Source organism: Siphateles boraxobius, unplaced genomic scaffold (assembly GCF_051911475.1).
Source record: "Siphateles boraxobius isolate OS27281-9 unplaced genomic scaffold, OSU_SipBor_1 68, whole genome shotgun sequence".
Classification (NCBI taxonomy): domain Eukaryota; kingdom Metazoa; phylum Chordata; class Actinopteri; order Cypriniformes; family Leuciscidae; genus Siphateles; species Siphateles boraxobius.
In genome coordinates this window covers 8,077,839-8,092,085 of record NW_027509195.1, presented here as the reverse complement: position 1 = coordinate 8,092,085, position 14,247 = coordinate 8,077,839, and the positions used below count along the sequence as shown (strand labels likewise).

Sequence of the window (14,247 nt, the reverse complement as noted above, 5' to 3'; positions counted from 1 at the left end):
GGAAAGAAAGCACGGAAATGATCGAACACCTTCGGGGGTCTTCTCTGTGAGAAGCACACCACTCAACGAACAGGTTCCACTCCAGGGAGTAAGCAAGCCTCGTAGAGGGAGCTCTCGCTGAAGTGATGGTATCTACGACTGCCTGTGGTAGATTACCTAGAACCTCCGCGTCCCGTCCAGGGACCACACATGGAGTCTCCAACAGTCTGGACGCGGGTGCCATATGGTGCCCCGTCCCTGAGAGAGTAGGTCCTCTCTCAGAGGAATGGGCCAGGGAGGAGCTGTCGAGAGGAGAAAAAGTTCGGGGAACCAGGTTCGGTTGGGCCAATAAGGGGCAACTAGCAAAACCTGCTCCTCTTCCTCCCTGATTTTGCACAGTAGTTGTGCCATCAGGCTCACTGGGGGAAACGCATACTTGCGGAGGCCCCGGGGCCAGCTGTGAGCCAGTGCATCTGTGCCGAGGGTCCCCTCGGTGCGGGAATAAAACAACTGGCAATGGGACGAGTTCGGAGAGGCAGATCTATCTGTGCGGCCCCGAAGTGGCCCCATATCAGCTGGACCACCTGGGGATGGATACGCCTGACCCTCGAACGCGAAACGCAGGAATGGCCTGTGTCACGGCAGGATGGAGACATGAAAGTACGCGTCCTTCAGGTCTATCGCTGCAAACCAATCTTGGGGACGGACACATTGGAAGTTGCGTTTCTGCGTTAGCATTCTGAACGGGAGCTTGTGGAGGGCCCGGTTCAGGACTCGCAGGTCCAAGATTGGTCGTAACCCACCACATTTCTTGGGTATAATGAGGTACGGGCTGTAAAAGCCGGTCTTCATATCGGCTACAGACACCGGCTCTATCGCGTCCTTCGCCAGCAGGACAGCGATCTCCGCGCGCATGACAGGAGCAGATTTGCTCGACACCGAAGTGTGGCGAATGCCACTGTACCTGGGCGGACTCCGGCGGAACTGAATCGTGTAGCCGAGCCTGATGGTACGGAGGAGCCAGCTGGACGGGTTGGAGAGCACTTTCCAGGGCTCGACGAACCGGACCAGGGGGACCAGAGTCACCACAGGCATACCCGGGGTGGGGCAGCGAGGTGGAGGACAGGGACCCGGCTCGGAAGGCCCGTGGGCGGCCCGAAGCGGGGTCTGAGTGAGCCGTGCTGCACTTACCTGACTCCACGGGGCAACAGAGGATGGGTGAGAAGGCGGATGACCGGGTCCTCGAACGCATCGTGTTGCCGGCTGGCGAACAAGAGGGGGCTGGGGGGGAGCAAGGCTGTTCCACAGGGTCGCAAACCGCCAGCCTCGTCCTCTTGGGACCCAGGGATGGACACTCGCCCCCTGGCTGGGCAGTGACTGAGACGGACCGGGCGGCCTGCCTGCTGCTGGTTCTACGCTGGGGCCTGGGTGAAGGCTGTTGCGGAGACCCCGCGGAACCGGAGGCAGCGGCAGGGGGACGCCCTCGGCGACGAACGGGCGGAGGGACTATCACCGGCGGCAGGGTGGAGGCAACAGCGGGCCGCCGGGATAGGGTGTGTCGGGGAGCCTCCGTCCGAAACTGGGTGGCAGAGAACTGTTGGGCGCAGCTCTCCGCCACGTCGCCGAACAACCCAACCTGGGAAATTGGGGAGTCCAGGAACCGAACCTTGTCCGCATCCGCCATCTCAACCAGGCTGAGCCAACGATGGCGTTCCTGGACCACCAAGGTGGACATCGCTAGGCCGACCGCACATGCCGCGACACTCGTACCCCGGAGGTCGCCCTCAACACTACGACAGTCATGTTCCCACAGTGAAAACATGAGCTGTCCACAAAAGCTGTCTCAGCGTGCTGTAAGCCCAAACACGTGATACAACAATTGTGATCATCAGAAAGAGACAGGGAACGACCGCACCCAGAATAGCACGGGCGGAATGACATCTTGAAAAAGACGCAAACGCACCCGTGTTGCTCTTTTAGGAAGTGAAAAACTCTCACCAGTGCCGGAGCACACAGTGGAATGACCGCGGCAACACTAACACAGGAATGGTTTACCCTGTGTCAGTGAAGCACTCACTTTCTCGCCCTCATCCGACCGTCAGACAAACAAACATACAGAAACTTGGTTGCTGTGAGAACAGCAGTTGAGAGCTTGAAGCTCGCGATCACCGCTGCACTCGCGCTGCAAACACCTACACCAGGAGAGACTTCCCAAAGAAGCGCCGACACACTCGCTCGTTGTACAACAACACTCTTCAGATCCAGACATGAAGCTCGGCTCCGAAGCGAAAGGCAAATGGTGCGTGCATCTACTTCCGTATTTATACCCGCGCTGCGGGGCGGAGTGTGAGATGCAGATCTCGCACGCCAATGTGTATTGGCTCGTTCAATAATACTTGAAGACAATAGTCGTCGACTACGTCTGACGTTATCGACTGAAAGGGAACTCAGAGACGGAGCTTGTCGAGCATCTACCTTTATTTTTGTCTGTAAACTCCTTTCACAAAATAAATTCTTTTTATTTGAGAATTCTTCTGAGTCTTTATGGTAGAACTGCTTTGCAGCACCCGCCATGCAGACTTAAAGTGACTTGTGGTTGTCAAGCTCTAAAAAAGGACAAAAAAATTCTTACCAAAAATGTTTTCACACATAAAAAGCCACAAAAAAGAGATAAAGTAGATTTTGTGTCAGAGTGCAGGTTAGAGCATTGCTTTCACTGTTGCTTTTGAGCCTTAGTCAGCATTGCAATAATCTCTGAGCAAATATTGCTAAACAAAGTTTTCTAATAGAGAATAATATTCTCTACTAGAAAACTTTGTTTAGCAATATTTGCTTAGGTAGTTAATGAGGTGACAGGTTATTGACAAAACTACATTTCCCATCTCTCTCTGTCGCTGCACAAAAAGTATAAGCTGGATTTGAATCATGTCAAAGCAGTCATATGTGTGAGCACATGTGGATGACACCATCATTTTCTGTTTTTCAATATTCTGAAGCTGAAGTAGAGGGATGTCAATTAAAGCCAGTGTTATTATAGTATTATTTGTGCATTATAGTATTTATACATTTTTAGAATATGTTAGCTTATATTTATCAGTTTTACTGTGTCATTTTATTTGACTTATTTTTAAGTTTTTCATTTAATATTTTATTTGATTTAAGCTTTATTTTATTTTTTTGTTATTTATAATTTTAGTTAACAATAACAAGACTGATTTAGGTGGAAGTAAATTAGTATTTATAGAACATGAGATATAACTATAAGGGTACAATTTGGTTTGTCTGCATTTGCTGTACTGTTGATGCAGAATAGTGATAAAGCTTGCTAGATAATACTATTAATTTATCAATTTTTTAAGGAGATGGTTTGTATGACCAAGCTACCTTCCCATCATTCTTTGCGAAAACCAATTACACACCTAATGCACATACATTGCTCTTCATTTTAATACATTAGAACTAAAATAGCTTTTTCATTGGAGAAGGGCAAAGCGAGAAAGAATTAAGAATTCAATAGGAGCTTTCTCAATGGTTGATTTAGCATGGTCTAGGCCATTCAGCAATCAGCAGTATAGTATATATACTATATTATATATAGTATATTGCTTCTACAATAGATGTTTACTAGTGCCTTGTTTTTTTATTTTTTTGGAGGGCACTTGAATGCATGACCAGGACTGCATGTAATCTCTGCTGCCACCTAATTTACTCCCCGGTATCTCTCCCTATCTGTCTCATTTGTACCGCATTTAACTCTAGTCACAGGTTGCTGTCCCAGAGTACTGCAGATGTCTGAGTCAGCAACTGCTGCAGTCATGCTAAGAGAGAAATAGACAGAGACTGTGTTTTACTAACATACATTATCTCTCACAGAGTGTTCTTAAGTGCTCCATATGGTCATCATTAATGATGTTTCCTCCTGGGATTATCCTGATGTCTTCATGTTTGTGTTTCCGTGCTGTAATAACTCAAACTCTTTCATCAGTCAGAATCAATACTCCTCCTATGCCCTCTCTCGCATGCTCACATCTCATTGACAGTTCAGTTAAATTAAGACTACCCTCAATATCAGGATGCTTTTCTCTTCAACCATTGAATGTACATCTCTCTCTCTCTCTCTCTCTCTCTCCCTCTCTCTCTCTCTCTCTCATCTCCATTAGCTGTTGGCTGTGCTGCAGCAAGGCTGTTCTCTTTGCTGATGCTGCATTTCTCTCCACATTCATATTCTAATTTCACTGCTGTGCTGTATTTTAGCATTCCCCTTGAAAACTTCATGAAGGTCACTTTTACATTAGAGTTTAGCCTAAACTAAACTAACAGCTTTTTCAAACATATTAAGTTATATCAGAGTGGGATATAATGTATTTTCTCTGGTGCTATGCTTAATTGTAGTCATGCATTACACACATTGGATTATTTACAGTTTTAGTTAGCTAGTTGTTTTCACAATAAATTCCGTTCCCTTTCGAGGGAACTCGAATTGCGTCGGTGACGACACTAGGGGAACGCCCTTCAGCGTAGCGCGTCTGAATTTATGAATGAAACCAAATCCAATCCTATTGGCGTTGCGTGATGACGTAGCGTGTGACGCCATAAGCGGATGTATACAAAAGCACGCCGGCACACAGAAATGTCAGCTTTTTGCTATTCAGGAAGCGCTCTGTGTTGTTTGAATCAGTTCGTCTTATTTGGTGTTGTTTGTCTCTACTGTTGCTTTGTTATCATGGAAAGTGAGCAATTTAAAAAGTGTGTGTTCCCTTGCCCTCGTTTTATCACGGCGGGGGACACACACGAGATGTGTGTGTCATGTCTGGGAATGCAGCACGCTCAAGCAGCCCTCGAGGGGGCTGCTTGCGGCCTCTGTGAATCTCTTTCTATAAGAGTGCTGCGTTCCCGCCTGGCCTTATTTAATAAAGATGGTCAGATGCGCGCTCCCCGAGGATCAGGTCCCGCATCTGCCGTGGCAATGCGGCGGCTTAGATCTTGGGGCTCGCGGAGAGAGCTTTCAGAGGAGGTCGGGACTGCCGAGGCACTTTCCCGATCTTCATCTGAAAGTTCAGATTCCCCTATCCCCCGTTCGGGAGCCCGCCCCGCGGCTTCTCCCGTTCGGGATGTAGAGCCGGTGTTGCAGCTGTCTGATTCCGAGGATTTAGACGTGCTCAGCATCGTGGAGGAGAATCTTCACGAAACACACACACACACACACACACAATCTGCACCCAGCAATGAGGAGCTCTTAGATGTGGTGACGCGGGCTGTGGAGAAATTAAATATTAATTGGCCAGAGGGGAGGCATGATTTACTGTTCCATGATTTACATAATTCTTCATGTAAATCCGGGAAAAACGGTAGAGACCGGCGTGGAATCTGTGGATGGTGCTGCAGGAAGCGCTCATCGAGCTTACTTTTAGCCCGCGCTTCCTGCAGCACCATCCACAGATTCCACGCCGGTCTCTACCGTTTTTCCCGGATTTACATGAAGAATTATGTAAATCATGGAACAGGCCATTTTCAGCGCGCCTTTCTAACCCCCCTATATTGAATTATAGCAACGTTATGGGGGGTGGAGAGAACGGTTATGGGATGATGCCTCGGGTTGAGGGGGCTTTAGCCAGTTACCTCTCACCCGATCTTGCATCATCTCTTAAAGCACCGGCGCTGCCCTCCAAGCCATATCGCACTACATCTGCTCTGGTGGCCAGAGCTTATATGGCGGCAGGTCGGGCTGGTGCGAGCCTGCACACGATGGCCATTCTGCAGGCGTACCAGGCCGACCTCCTCAGGGACATAGACCAGGGCGAGGGCCCGACAGTGGAGGATATTGCTGAGTTACGCAAAGCCACAGACCTGTCTCTCCGGGTTACCAAGGAGACGGCCCGCGCCATCGGCCGCTCCATGTCTGCACTGGTAACCACGGAGAGACATCTGTGGCTTAATCTCTCTGGCATTAAGGAAAAGGACAGGGCCTTTCTCCTTGATGCACCTATTTCCCCCTCTGGTCTGTTCGGCGAGGCAGTTAACGCCGTAGTCGACAGATTACAGAATACTAAAAAGCAGAGTGAGGCTTTTAGACAGTATCTTCCTCGCCGGTCGAGGTCTAGGAAATCGGCTGCTAAAGAGAAACAGCCACAGCCGTCATCTAGCTCCTACCGTCAAAACCAGAAGGGGAGTGTCGCTTCTAGAGGTCCCCCTCAAAGAGCTTGGGACTCTAGGCCGCGTTCCCACCCTCAGCCTCCTGAGAAGACGGATCTAAGAACCATCATCCAGTCCAGGAAGGCGAAAGGAAAGAGGTCCTAACTCCCCTCTCTCCTCGGGCCCTCAGGATGCTGGGCTTCCAGCGAGCACACGCTGCTCTTTCTGCCCCGAAGGCCTGCAGTCAAACAGCGTTTGGGTTCGCACACGGTGGGTCGTTGTCGGTTTTCCCCTGCCGGTCATCCGCTTCAGGGTGCCGTCAAGGACTCGCACAAAACACCGGACCCCAGTGGGGGGCTGTGAGGGGCTGGTTCCTTTGGTGAATTTCGTAGAAGCATGGCAAAACCTCACGAATATTTCTCCATGGGTCCTGCGCACTGTAGAAAATGTGTACAGACTGCAGTTCTGGGTCCGCCCACCAAATTTAAACGGGGTGGTTCGGACGGCAGTGCACCCATAGCAGGGTCTGGTGTTGGAACAGGAAGTCAACTCGCTGCTGGAAAAAGGGGCCATAGAGCATGTTCCCCCACCAGTCAGGGAGTCCGGGTTCTACAGCCGGTACTTCATAGTTCCAAAAAAGGATGGAGGGTTGCGTCCAATTTTAGATCTGAGGCATCTGAATCGGTCTCTGAGGAGGTTCAGGTTCAAGATGCTCACTATTCCCACCATCGTGAGTCAAATCCGAGGATTGGTTTGTAACGATAGATCTAAAAGACGCCTATTTTTACATCTCCATCCTTCCATCGCACAGGAAGTTCCTGAGGTTTGCTTTCGGGGGCGAAGCTTACCAATATCGGGTTCTTCCATTCGGCCTAGCACTCTCCCCTCGCACTTTCACTAAGTGTATGGATGCAGCTCTAGCATCCCTGAGACTCGAGGGCATCAGGGTGCTCAATTATATCGACGACTGGCTTATATTGGCCCAGTCGAGAGAGGTGGCGATTCGGCATCGAGATGTCCTCCTCGCCCACATCCAGAGCCTGGGGTTGAGACTCAACACGAAGAAGAGCGTGTTGACACCAGCCCAGAGAACCACGTTCCTGGGAGTGGTGTGGGACTCGGTCATGATGCGGGCACAATTGTCTCCTGCTCGGATCGAGTCTATCCTGACCTCAGTGTCCAGGATAAAGCTAGGCCAGGCTGTCACTGTCAAACACTTCCAAAGAGTGTTGGGTCTCATGGCAGCAGCGTCCAGCGTGATACCTTCTGGCCTGCTACATATGAGAGCCCTGCAGTGGTGGCTGAAAGCCAAGGGGTTTTCCCTGAGGGGAAATCCGTTCCGCTTGATAAGGGTTACGTGCAGGTGCCTTCGTTCCCTTTCAATGTGGAAGAAACCTTGGTTCCTGTCCCAGGGTCCCGAGTTGGGAGCATTATGTCGCCGAGTATCCGTTTCGACAGATGCCTCTCTCGCGGGCTGGGGCGCGGTCATGGAAGGCCGTTTTTCGAGAGGTCACTGGCAGGACCATCATTTCTCTTGGCACATAAATTGCCTAGAAATGTTGGTGGTGTTCCGAGCTCGGAGGAGTTTTCTGCCAGACCTCCAGGGTCGCCACGTTCTCGTGAGAACAGACAAAACGTCAGTGGTGTCCTATTTAAACCGCCAGGGGGTCTGAGGTCGCGCCCTCTCTGCAGACTGGCGCATCAGATCCTCCTGTGGTCCCAGCGGAGACTGTCGTCTCTCAGGGCGATGTATATCCCGGGGGACCAGAACCAGGGAGCAGACATGCTGTCGAGGTAGGGGCTGAGGCCCGGGGAATGGAGACTCCACCCCGAGGTGGTGGAGTTAATATGCGAGAGGTTTGGCCCAGTGGAAGTGGACCTATTTGCGTCTCAAGAGACGACACACTGTCCACTGCCGTTCTCCCTTTCTCATCCAGCCCCGCTCGGGTTGGATGCCATCGTGCAGACGTGGCCAAGGCTGCGTCTGTACGCCTTTCACCCAATCGCTCTGCTCCCAGCAGTTCTGGAAAGGGTCCGTCGGGACGGGTCAGCCTACTATTAGTAGCCCCGTTTTGGCCGGCCCGAGTATGGTTTTCGGACATCATCCTGCTTCTGGCAGGCCCGCCATGGCAGATCCCTCTGAGGAGGGACCTGTTGTCTCAGGCGGGGGGCTCAGTTCTCCACCCTCGGTCCGACCTGTGGAAACTGTGGGTCTGGCCCCTGAGGGGGCACAGTACCTAGAAGCCGGCCTGTCAGCAGAAGTGGTTGAAACTATACTCACTTCCAGAGCTCCCTCCACGAGGAAGTTATACGGCCTTAAGTGGAATGTTTTTTTCATTTGGTGCAGAGAGCGTGATCTGGACCCAGTTCACTGCTCAGTGGCTACAGTGCTGGAGTTTCTCCGAGACCGCTTTTCTGCCGGGCTTACCCCGTCCACACTCAAGGTTTATGTGGCTGCTTTCAACGCTCCTCTGAGTGATGGTCCTCTGGGGAGGCATCACCTGGTCGTACGTTTCCTCCGTGGAGCCTGGAGGATGAGACCTGCGACTCGCACCAGGGTTCCCTCTTGGGACCTGGCGGTGGTTCTCGAAGGGCTGGCCGAGGGCCCCTTCGAACCATTGGAGTCGGCTGAGGCCAAGAACCTTTTGTTTAAGTGGTCTTTTTGTTGGCCATTACTTCTCTGAGGAGGGTAGGAGAACTTCAGGCGCTCTCTATTTCCAATGGGTGCTTGGAGTTTGCTCCAGGCAACATTAAGGCCATCTTACACCCCAGGCCCGGCTATTTGCCCAACGTGTCATCTAATGTGGCACGGCCTATGGTTCTGCAGGCATTTCATCCTCCACCTCATGTGACGGCGGATGAGGAGAGACTTCACCTGCTCTGCCCTGTCAGAGCGCTGCGATGTTATATCCTGAGGTCCTCCTCATGGCGGAAGTCGGATCAGTTGCTGGTGTGTTTCGGGTCGCCCAAGAAGGGGCTTCCTGCCTCTAAGCAGACCATCAGCAACTGGATAGTTCAGACTATTTCCCTGGCCTATCAGGTGCGCATCTTGCCTTCACCTATGGCCTAGAGGGCTCACTCTACCAGAGGCATAGCGTCCTCTAGAGCCCTCCTTTCAGGGGTTTCTATCCATGACATTTTTGAGGCGGCTGGCTGGGCCACTCCGCACACATTCATGAGGTTTTACGGTCTGGACCTTCCCTCTACACCCGGTGCAAGAGTGCTTTCGTCCTAAGTTGTGCCTGAAGACAGCTTCACACTAGGATGAGCGGGGTTCGGTGTGGTATAGTGGGTATCTCGTTCCCCTAGTGTCGTCACCGACGCAGTTCGAGTTCCCTCGAAAGGGAACGTCTCGGGTTACGTATGTAACCCTTGTTCCCTGAGAAGGGAACGAGACACTGCGTCGGTTCGCCACACCTCACCCCGCCTGGAGCACTTGCTTCATAGCAAAAGCTGACATTTCTGTGTGCCGGCGTGCTTTTGTATACATCCGCTTATGCCGTCACACGCTACGTCATCACGCAACGCCAATAGGATTGGATTCGATTTCATTCATAAATTCAGACGCTGAAGGGCGTTCCCCTAGTGTCGTCACCGACGCAGTGTCTCGTTCCCTTCTCAGGGAACAAGGGTTACATACGTAACCCGAGACGTTCTGTTAGCCAGTTTTATTTATTATATATAATATTTTATTTTTATTTTACTATTTTGGAAGATGTTGAAACGATTAACGTCTGGTTCCTGGAGCAAAACCAGCTGAAAGATTCTTATGTAAACAATCATTTTCCAAAGAAAGACTACTTTTTCAAAACTATAAACACAAGTTACTTTTCAAAACTCTAAACACAAATGAATCATTTTACTCCATTCTCGTGTTGAAAGCACCAGCATTTAGAAACCATCACAATGTCATCACAACCTCAGTTAACACACAGTTCTCATTATGTGAACATTAGTATGCAAACTAGCTCACACAGCAATCAGAATGGGGATTGTAAAAATAGCACAGATGAGTTCTTGGCTTTAGATCCAAACAATGCAGAAAGTATTCGCATTAGAGGAAGAGTATAAGTATTGAATGAAGTCATTGCCATTCCTTTGAGTGCCAACATACCTTCTTTTAAAATGTAAATTAGTCTCTTTATAGATTGTTTGAAGTTTGACGTTTGTACAATTAAGTTTGTAGTTTTAAGATATTTGTTGAAAGTACACCGGGCTTTTTAAACATGTCCTTCTTCAGCAAAGTAGCACTAACCAGTCTGAACAAGCATGTGAATTCATGTTTTTTAGCGACATACTATATCTTTTGGTTGAGCTATAGTAGAAAATGTTGGGGGGAAGTTTTTTCAATTTTTTTGTTCAGTGACTGTATGTGAACACATTAATTTTTAATGTTCTATCCCCTAAGGGGAAGAGAACAAATGTGGACTGTGAGGTTTAGAGTTGGAATTTAAGTAAACCTTAAAATAGCTTGAGCTGAGGGAAAAAAGAGCATGTCTACAGAGATTCTGCACTCCAGCACGGAATATTTTCCACTGCTCTGTCATTTCCTGATTTGTTTGTTATTAATTTGTTTAATAAGAGAGATGTGGGAGACTTGGAAACAGAGTTCAAACTAATTTCAGTCTCTTTCTCTCTTTCTCTCTGTCCCTCTCAGATGGTAAGGTGTATGCATTGGGCGGGATGGGAGCCGACACGACCCCTCAGGCCTCAGTGAGGCTGTATGAGCCGACAAAAGACCAATGGCTGCCCCTCACCTCCATGCCCACACCCCGCTACGGAGCCTTCTCCTTCGTGCGCGGTAACAAGATCTATGTTCTGGGTAAGGCCTCACAAAACTGTCTCATAAATCTGAATAATTCCCTTGTTTGTCAGAAACACACTCTTGGTTCCCTAGTACTAATAAGACATGACCAAATAATAAAAAAGGGGAGGCAAACATACAGCAGTGTCTAATGGTAAAACATTAAAGGGGAGCTGCAGTTCAAATCCAAAAGGTTTTTTTAAAATGTTCAAATTCAGCTCATTTAGACTGCTGCTGAACTTTCTTTTGATCAACATGAAAAAAAAATACAGTTTTCTATATTAATACAGTTAAAATGTAATTTATTCCGGTGATGTCAAAGCTGAATTTTCAGCATCATTACTTGTCATTACAGTGTCACATGATCCTTCAGAAATCATTCTAATATGCTGATTTGCTGCTTAAGAAACATCAATGTTAAAAATAGTTGTGCTGCTTAATTTGTTTGTGGAAACCGTGTTACATTTTCTGTAAGGATGTTTTGATGAAGTTCAAAAGAAAAGCAAAATTGTTACAAAGTCTTTTGTAACATTATAAATGTTTTTACTGTCAATTTTGATCAATTTTATTGAGTCCTTGTGGAGTAAAAGTTACTGACCCCAAAGTTCGTAACGGAAGTGTCATAAATATATAAACATACATTGCTCTATTAACAGACGGTGTAGGCTAGCCAATAATTATAATGCATCTTATTTTCCGTGTCAGACTGTGTCACAATATTCTCCAGGAGCAGGAGATGTGGCAACAACACCTGGTAATTGTTCATGCCGTGCCAGGGCTGATAAGAACTGTGGAGTGGAGTCATTTCTCAGTAGGGGAAGTGAAATCTGCACTGCAATATGCTGCAGGGATCTGACGCTTTACAGCAGAACTGTTCACTTCTTACATTGGTGTTGGAAATCACAATGGAGCATTAAATGGAAAACTTCACTGCTGGTTCCAATGATAAAATCAGCCTGTCTTTTTAAAGAACCACAACCACTTAGACTGTAAGTTACCGATCACCAGTGGCCTGTTTTGGGCTGAGTGAAAGAGAAACAGACCCTAAGTGGCCATTTCCTGCTCTGCATGTTAGAGTTTGTATGTAAGAGTATGCATGTTTACTCATTATATATAAGCAGGGGCTAAAATTAACACTCACTAAAGGCAAATACGTGCAAAAAAATCAGTGTGGGTGAGTATATGAATCACCAGTTGGCCTGTAACATTTTCATGTGTTCTAACAATTCAAAATTGTGAAAACACAAACGGCGGTTGACGGGCCAGTGCTGCATCTTCACGAAAATTTAAGCCTTGCCAATTTAAATATTCAAGCGCAAAGAAGATGCAAAAGGGAATTTAATTGTTACCCGCGTTGTGTGTGGAAAGTTTTCTGTGCACAAATATCCGAAGTGTGCGCCCAGAAATCACGGATACTGAATTGAGCTCTCTTTCACATCTTCTTGTGCTTGAACAGACATATTCAAACAAAATTGTCAAAATGCCTGTCTTGGCAAGTATCCTCCTCATAAACACAGTCATTTATGTCTTAAGTGAAATTATTTATGGCCGGTACATTTTCTTATGTCACTGTCCATTGGAAAGTGTGGCAAAAAGTTAGTTTTGGGCCCTGTATACAAGTGAACAAAAATTATATAAAAAAATGGGGTCCACAGAAGTTAGCTAAATATGAGCTATTTGGGGATGTTCTTAAAGATACAATTTATTCATAAAATGGGTCAATGAAAAATTGGAATAAACCTAAGAATGAAAGGAAAAAATTCTTTTTTTTTGTGGTCTTATTGGAAAAACATTAATTATTATATTATTATGGGGTCTAGTTTTGGCAGATTTGTCCTCTTTCTAACCTCTGCACTGTGGGACAATCTGTTCAGGTCAGACACAATCCTGTGTATAAGGTGCAAGCAAGGTGACCGAGCCTTCTCAGTGGCTGGTCCTAATCTCTGGAATAGTCTGGCGGTTCATGTAAGAACAGCTCAGACTGCTGAAATTTATACGTCGTTGCTTAAAGGGTAACTAAACACTAAAACAACTTTTTGTAGTTAATGATCTGTAAGAATGGAGCTTCATAAATGCTGTTCATTGATTCGAGCAAATTTTTTGACATTTGGGTTTAAAGTGTTTTAATTCTACAATATATGGTGTAAAAACGTCTGAGTGCTGCCCTCTTCAGGTTGAATGGTGGCTACTGCAGTTGAATTTTCCTATTGGATGTTTTGGTGGTTTGTGACGTAGCGGTTGTAGGTGACGTAAGCAGGTTCCATACAGAGAGACGCGTCTCAGGTGCATGCCCCCCTCCGCTGGGGTCTGCCCACTTTTCCAGCATTTTTCAAATTTTGCCAGTGGGTGGAGTCAGGCTCTGACCAGGGGTTTAGTTACCCTTTAAGACCCAACTGTATTCCTTAGCTTTCATTTCGAGTTGCTACTGTGACATTCTATACTGTGTTTTTGTGTGTGTGTGTGTGTGTGTGTGTGTGTGTGTGTGTGTGTGTGTGTGTGTGTGTGTGTGTGTGTGTGTGTGTGTGTGTGTGTGTGTGTGTGTGTGTGTGTGTGCGCGCGCGTGTGCGCGTGTGTGTGTGTGTATCCTGACATTGTTAAGCACTTTGGTCAGCTGTGGTTGTTTTTAAATGTGCTATACAAATAAAATTGAACTTGAACTTGAACAAGGATCAACTGCTCTGTCACTCTTTGAGAAGTAAATAAAACTCTGCCTCCCTACACACACACACACACACACACACACACACACACACACATGATGGACAACATCATCTTCCCATGCCAACATATGATTGTTCAGCCTATGAAGCAGACGCGCCCTCATTACTGGGTTTTAGCTGTCAGTCCCTCTCTGCAAGTATAACTGTGTTTTTAACTTCTTTTTACAGCTCACAAACTGAATATTAATGTGGTGAATTCAGTAGAGTTTGCTTAAATGTAGATGAAGGAGAATATGTTCATGTGAGTCTCCTCCTAAAGATCACCACCAATTTGCCTCTGGGATAAATAGATGGATTTATAAATAACTTCATCTTGCTTTAATGGTTTTGGGGACTTTTATTACTAAAACTATAATACAGAGTAAAAACTAAAGTGATTTTTCTAATGTGAAGAGTTTGTTTCTCCTAAACTATTTATGTTTACATAAAATCTAACTCAAAGATTCTGCAATCTTTCTGCAAAGATTAATTTTATTTGAGTTGGATGAATGCAACTCCTTTACAACCCCTCCAAAATTTTACCTATTATGAAATTATTTGAAATTGAGATATAATGTGAGAAGTAAGTGAAATGTGGAGATTAAGGATATTTTCCCTCTGGACTCATGATTC

General features: G+C 47.1%; 1 protein-coding gene across 1 annotated transcript in view; it reads left to right on the top strand.

Annotated features, from left to right (window-relative positions):
* klhdc8b (kelch domain containing 8B) overlaps positions 1–14,247 on the top strand; it is a 202,792-nt gene that overhangs the window by 131,040 nt on the left and 57,505 nt on the right. The window contains exon 4 of the mRNA XM_077214402.1: positions 10,769–10,933. Coding sequence (XP_077070517.1) covers positions 10,769–10,933 — 165 coding nt within the window. The remainder of the gene's footprint in view (positions 1–10,768; positions 10,934–14,247) is intronic.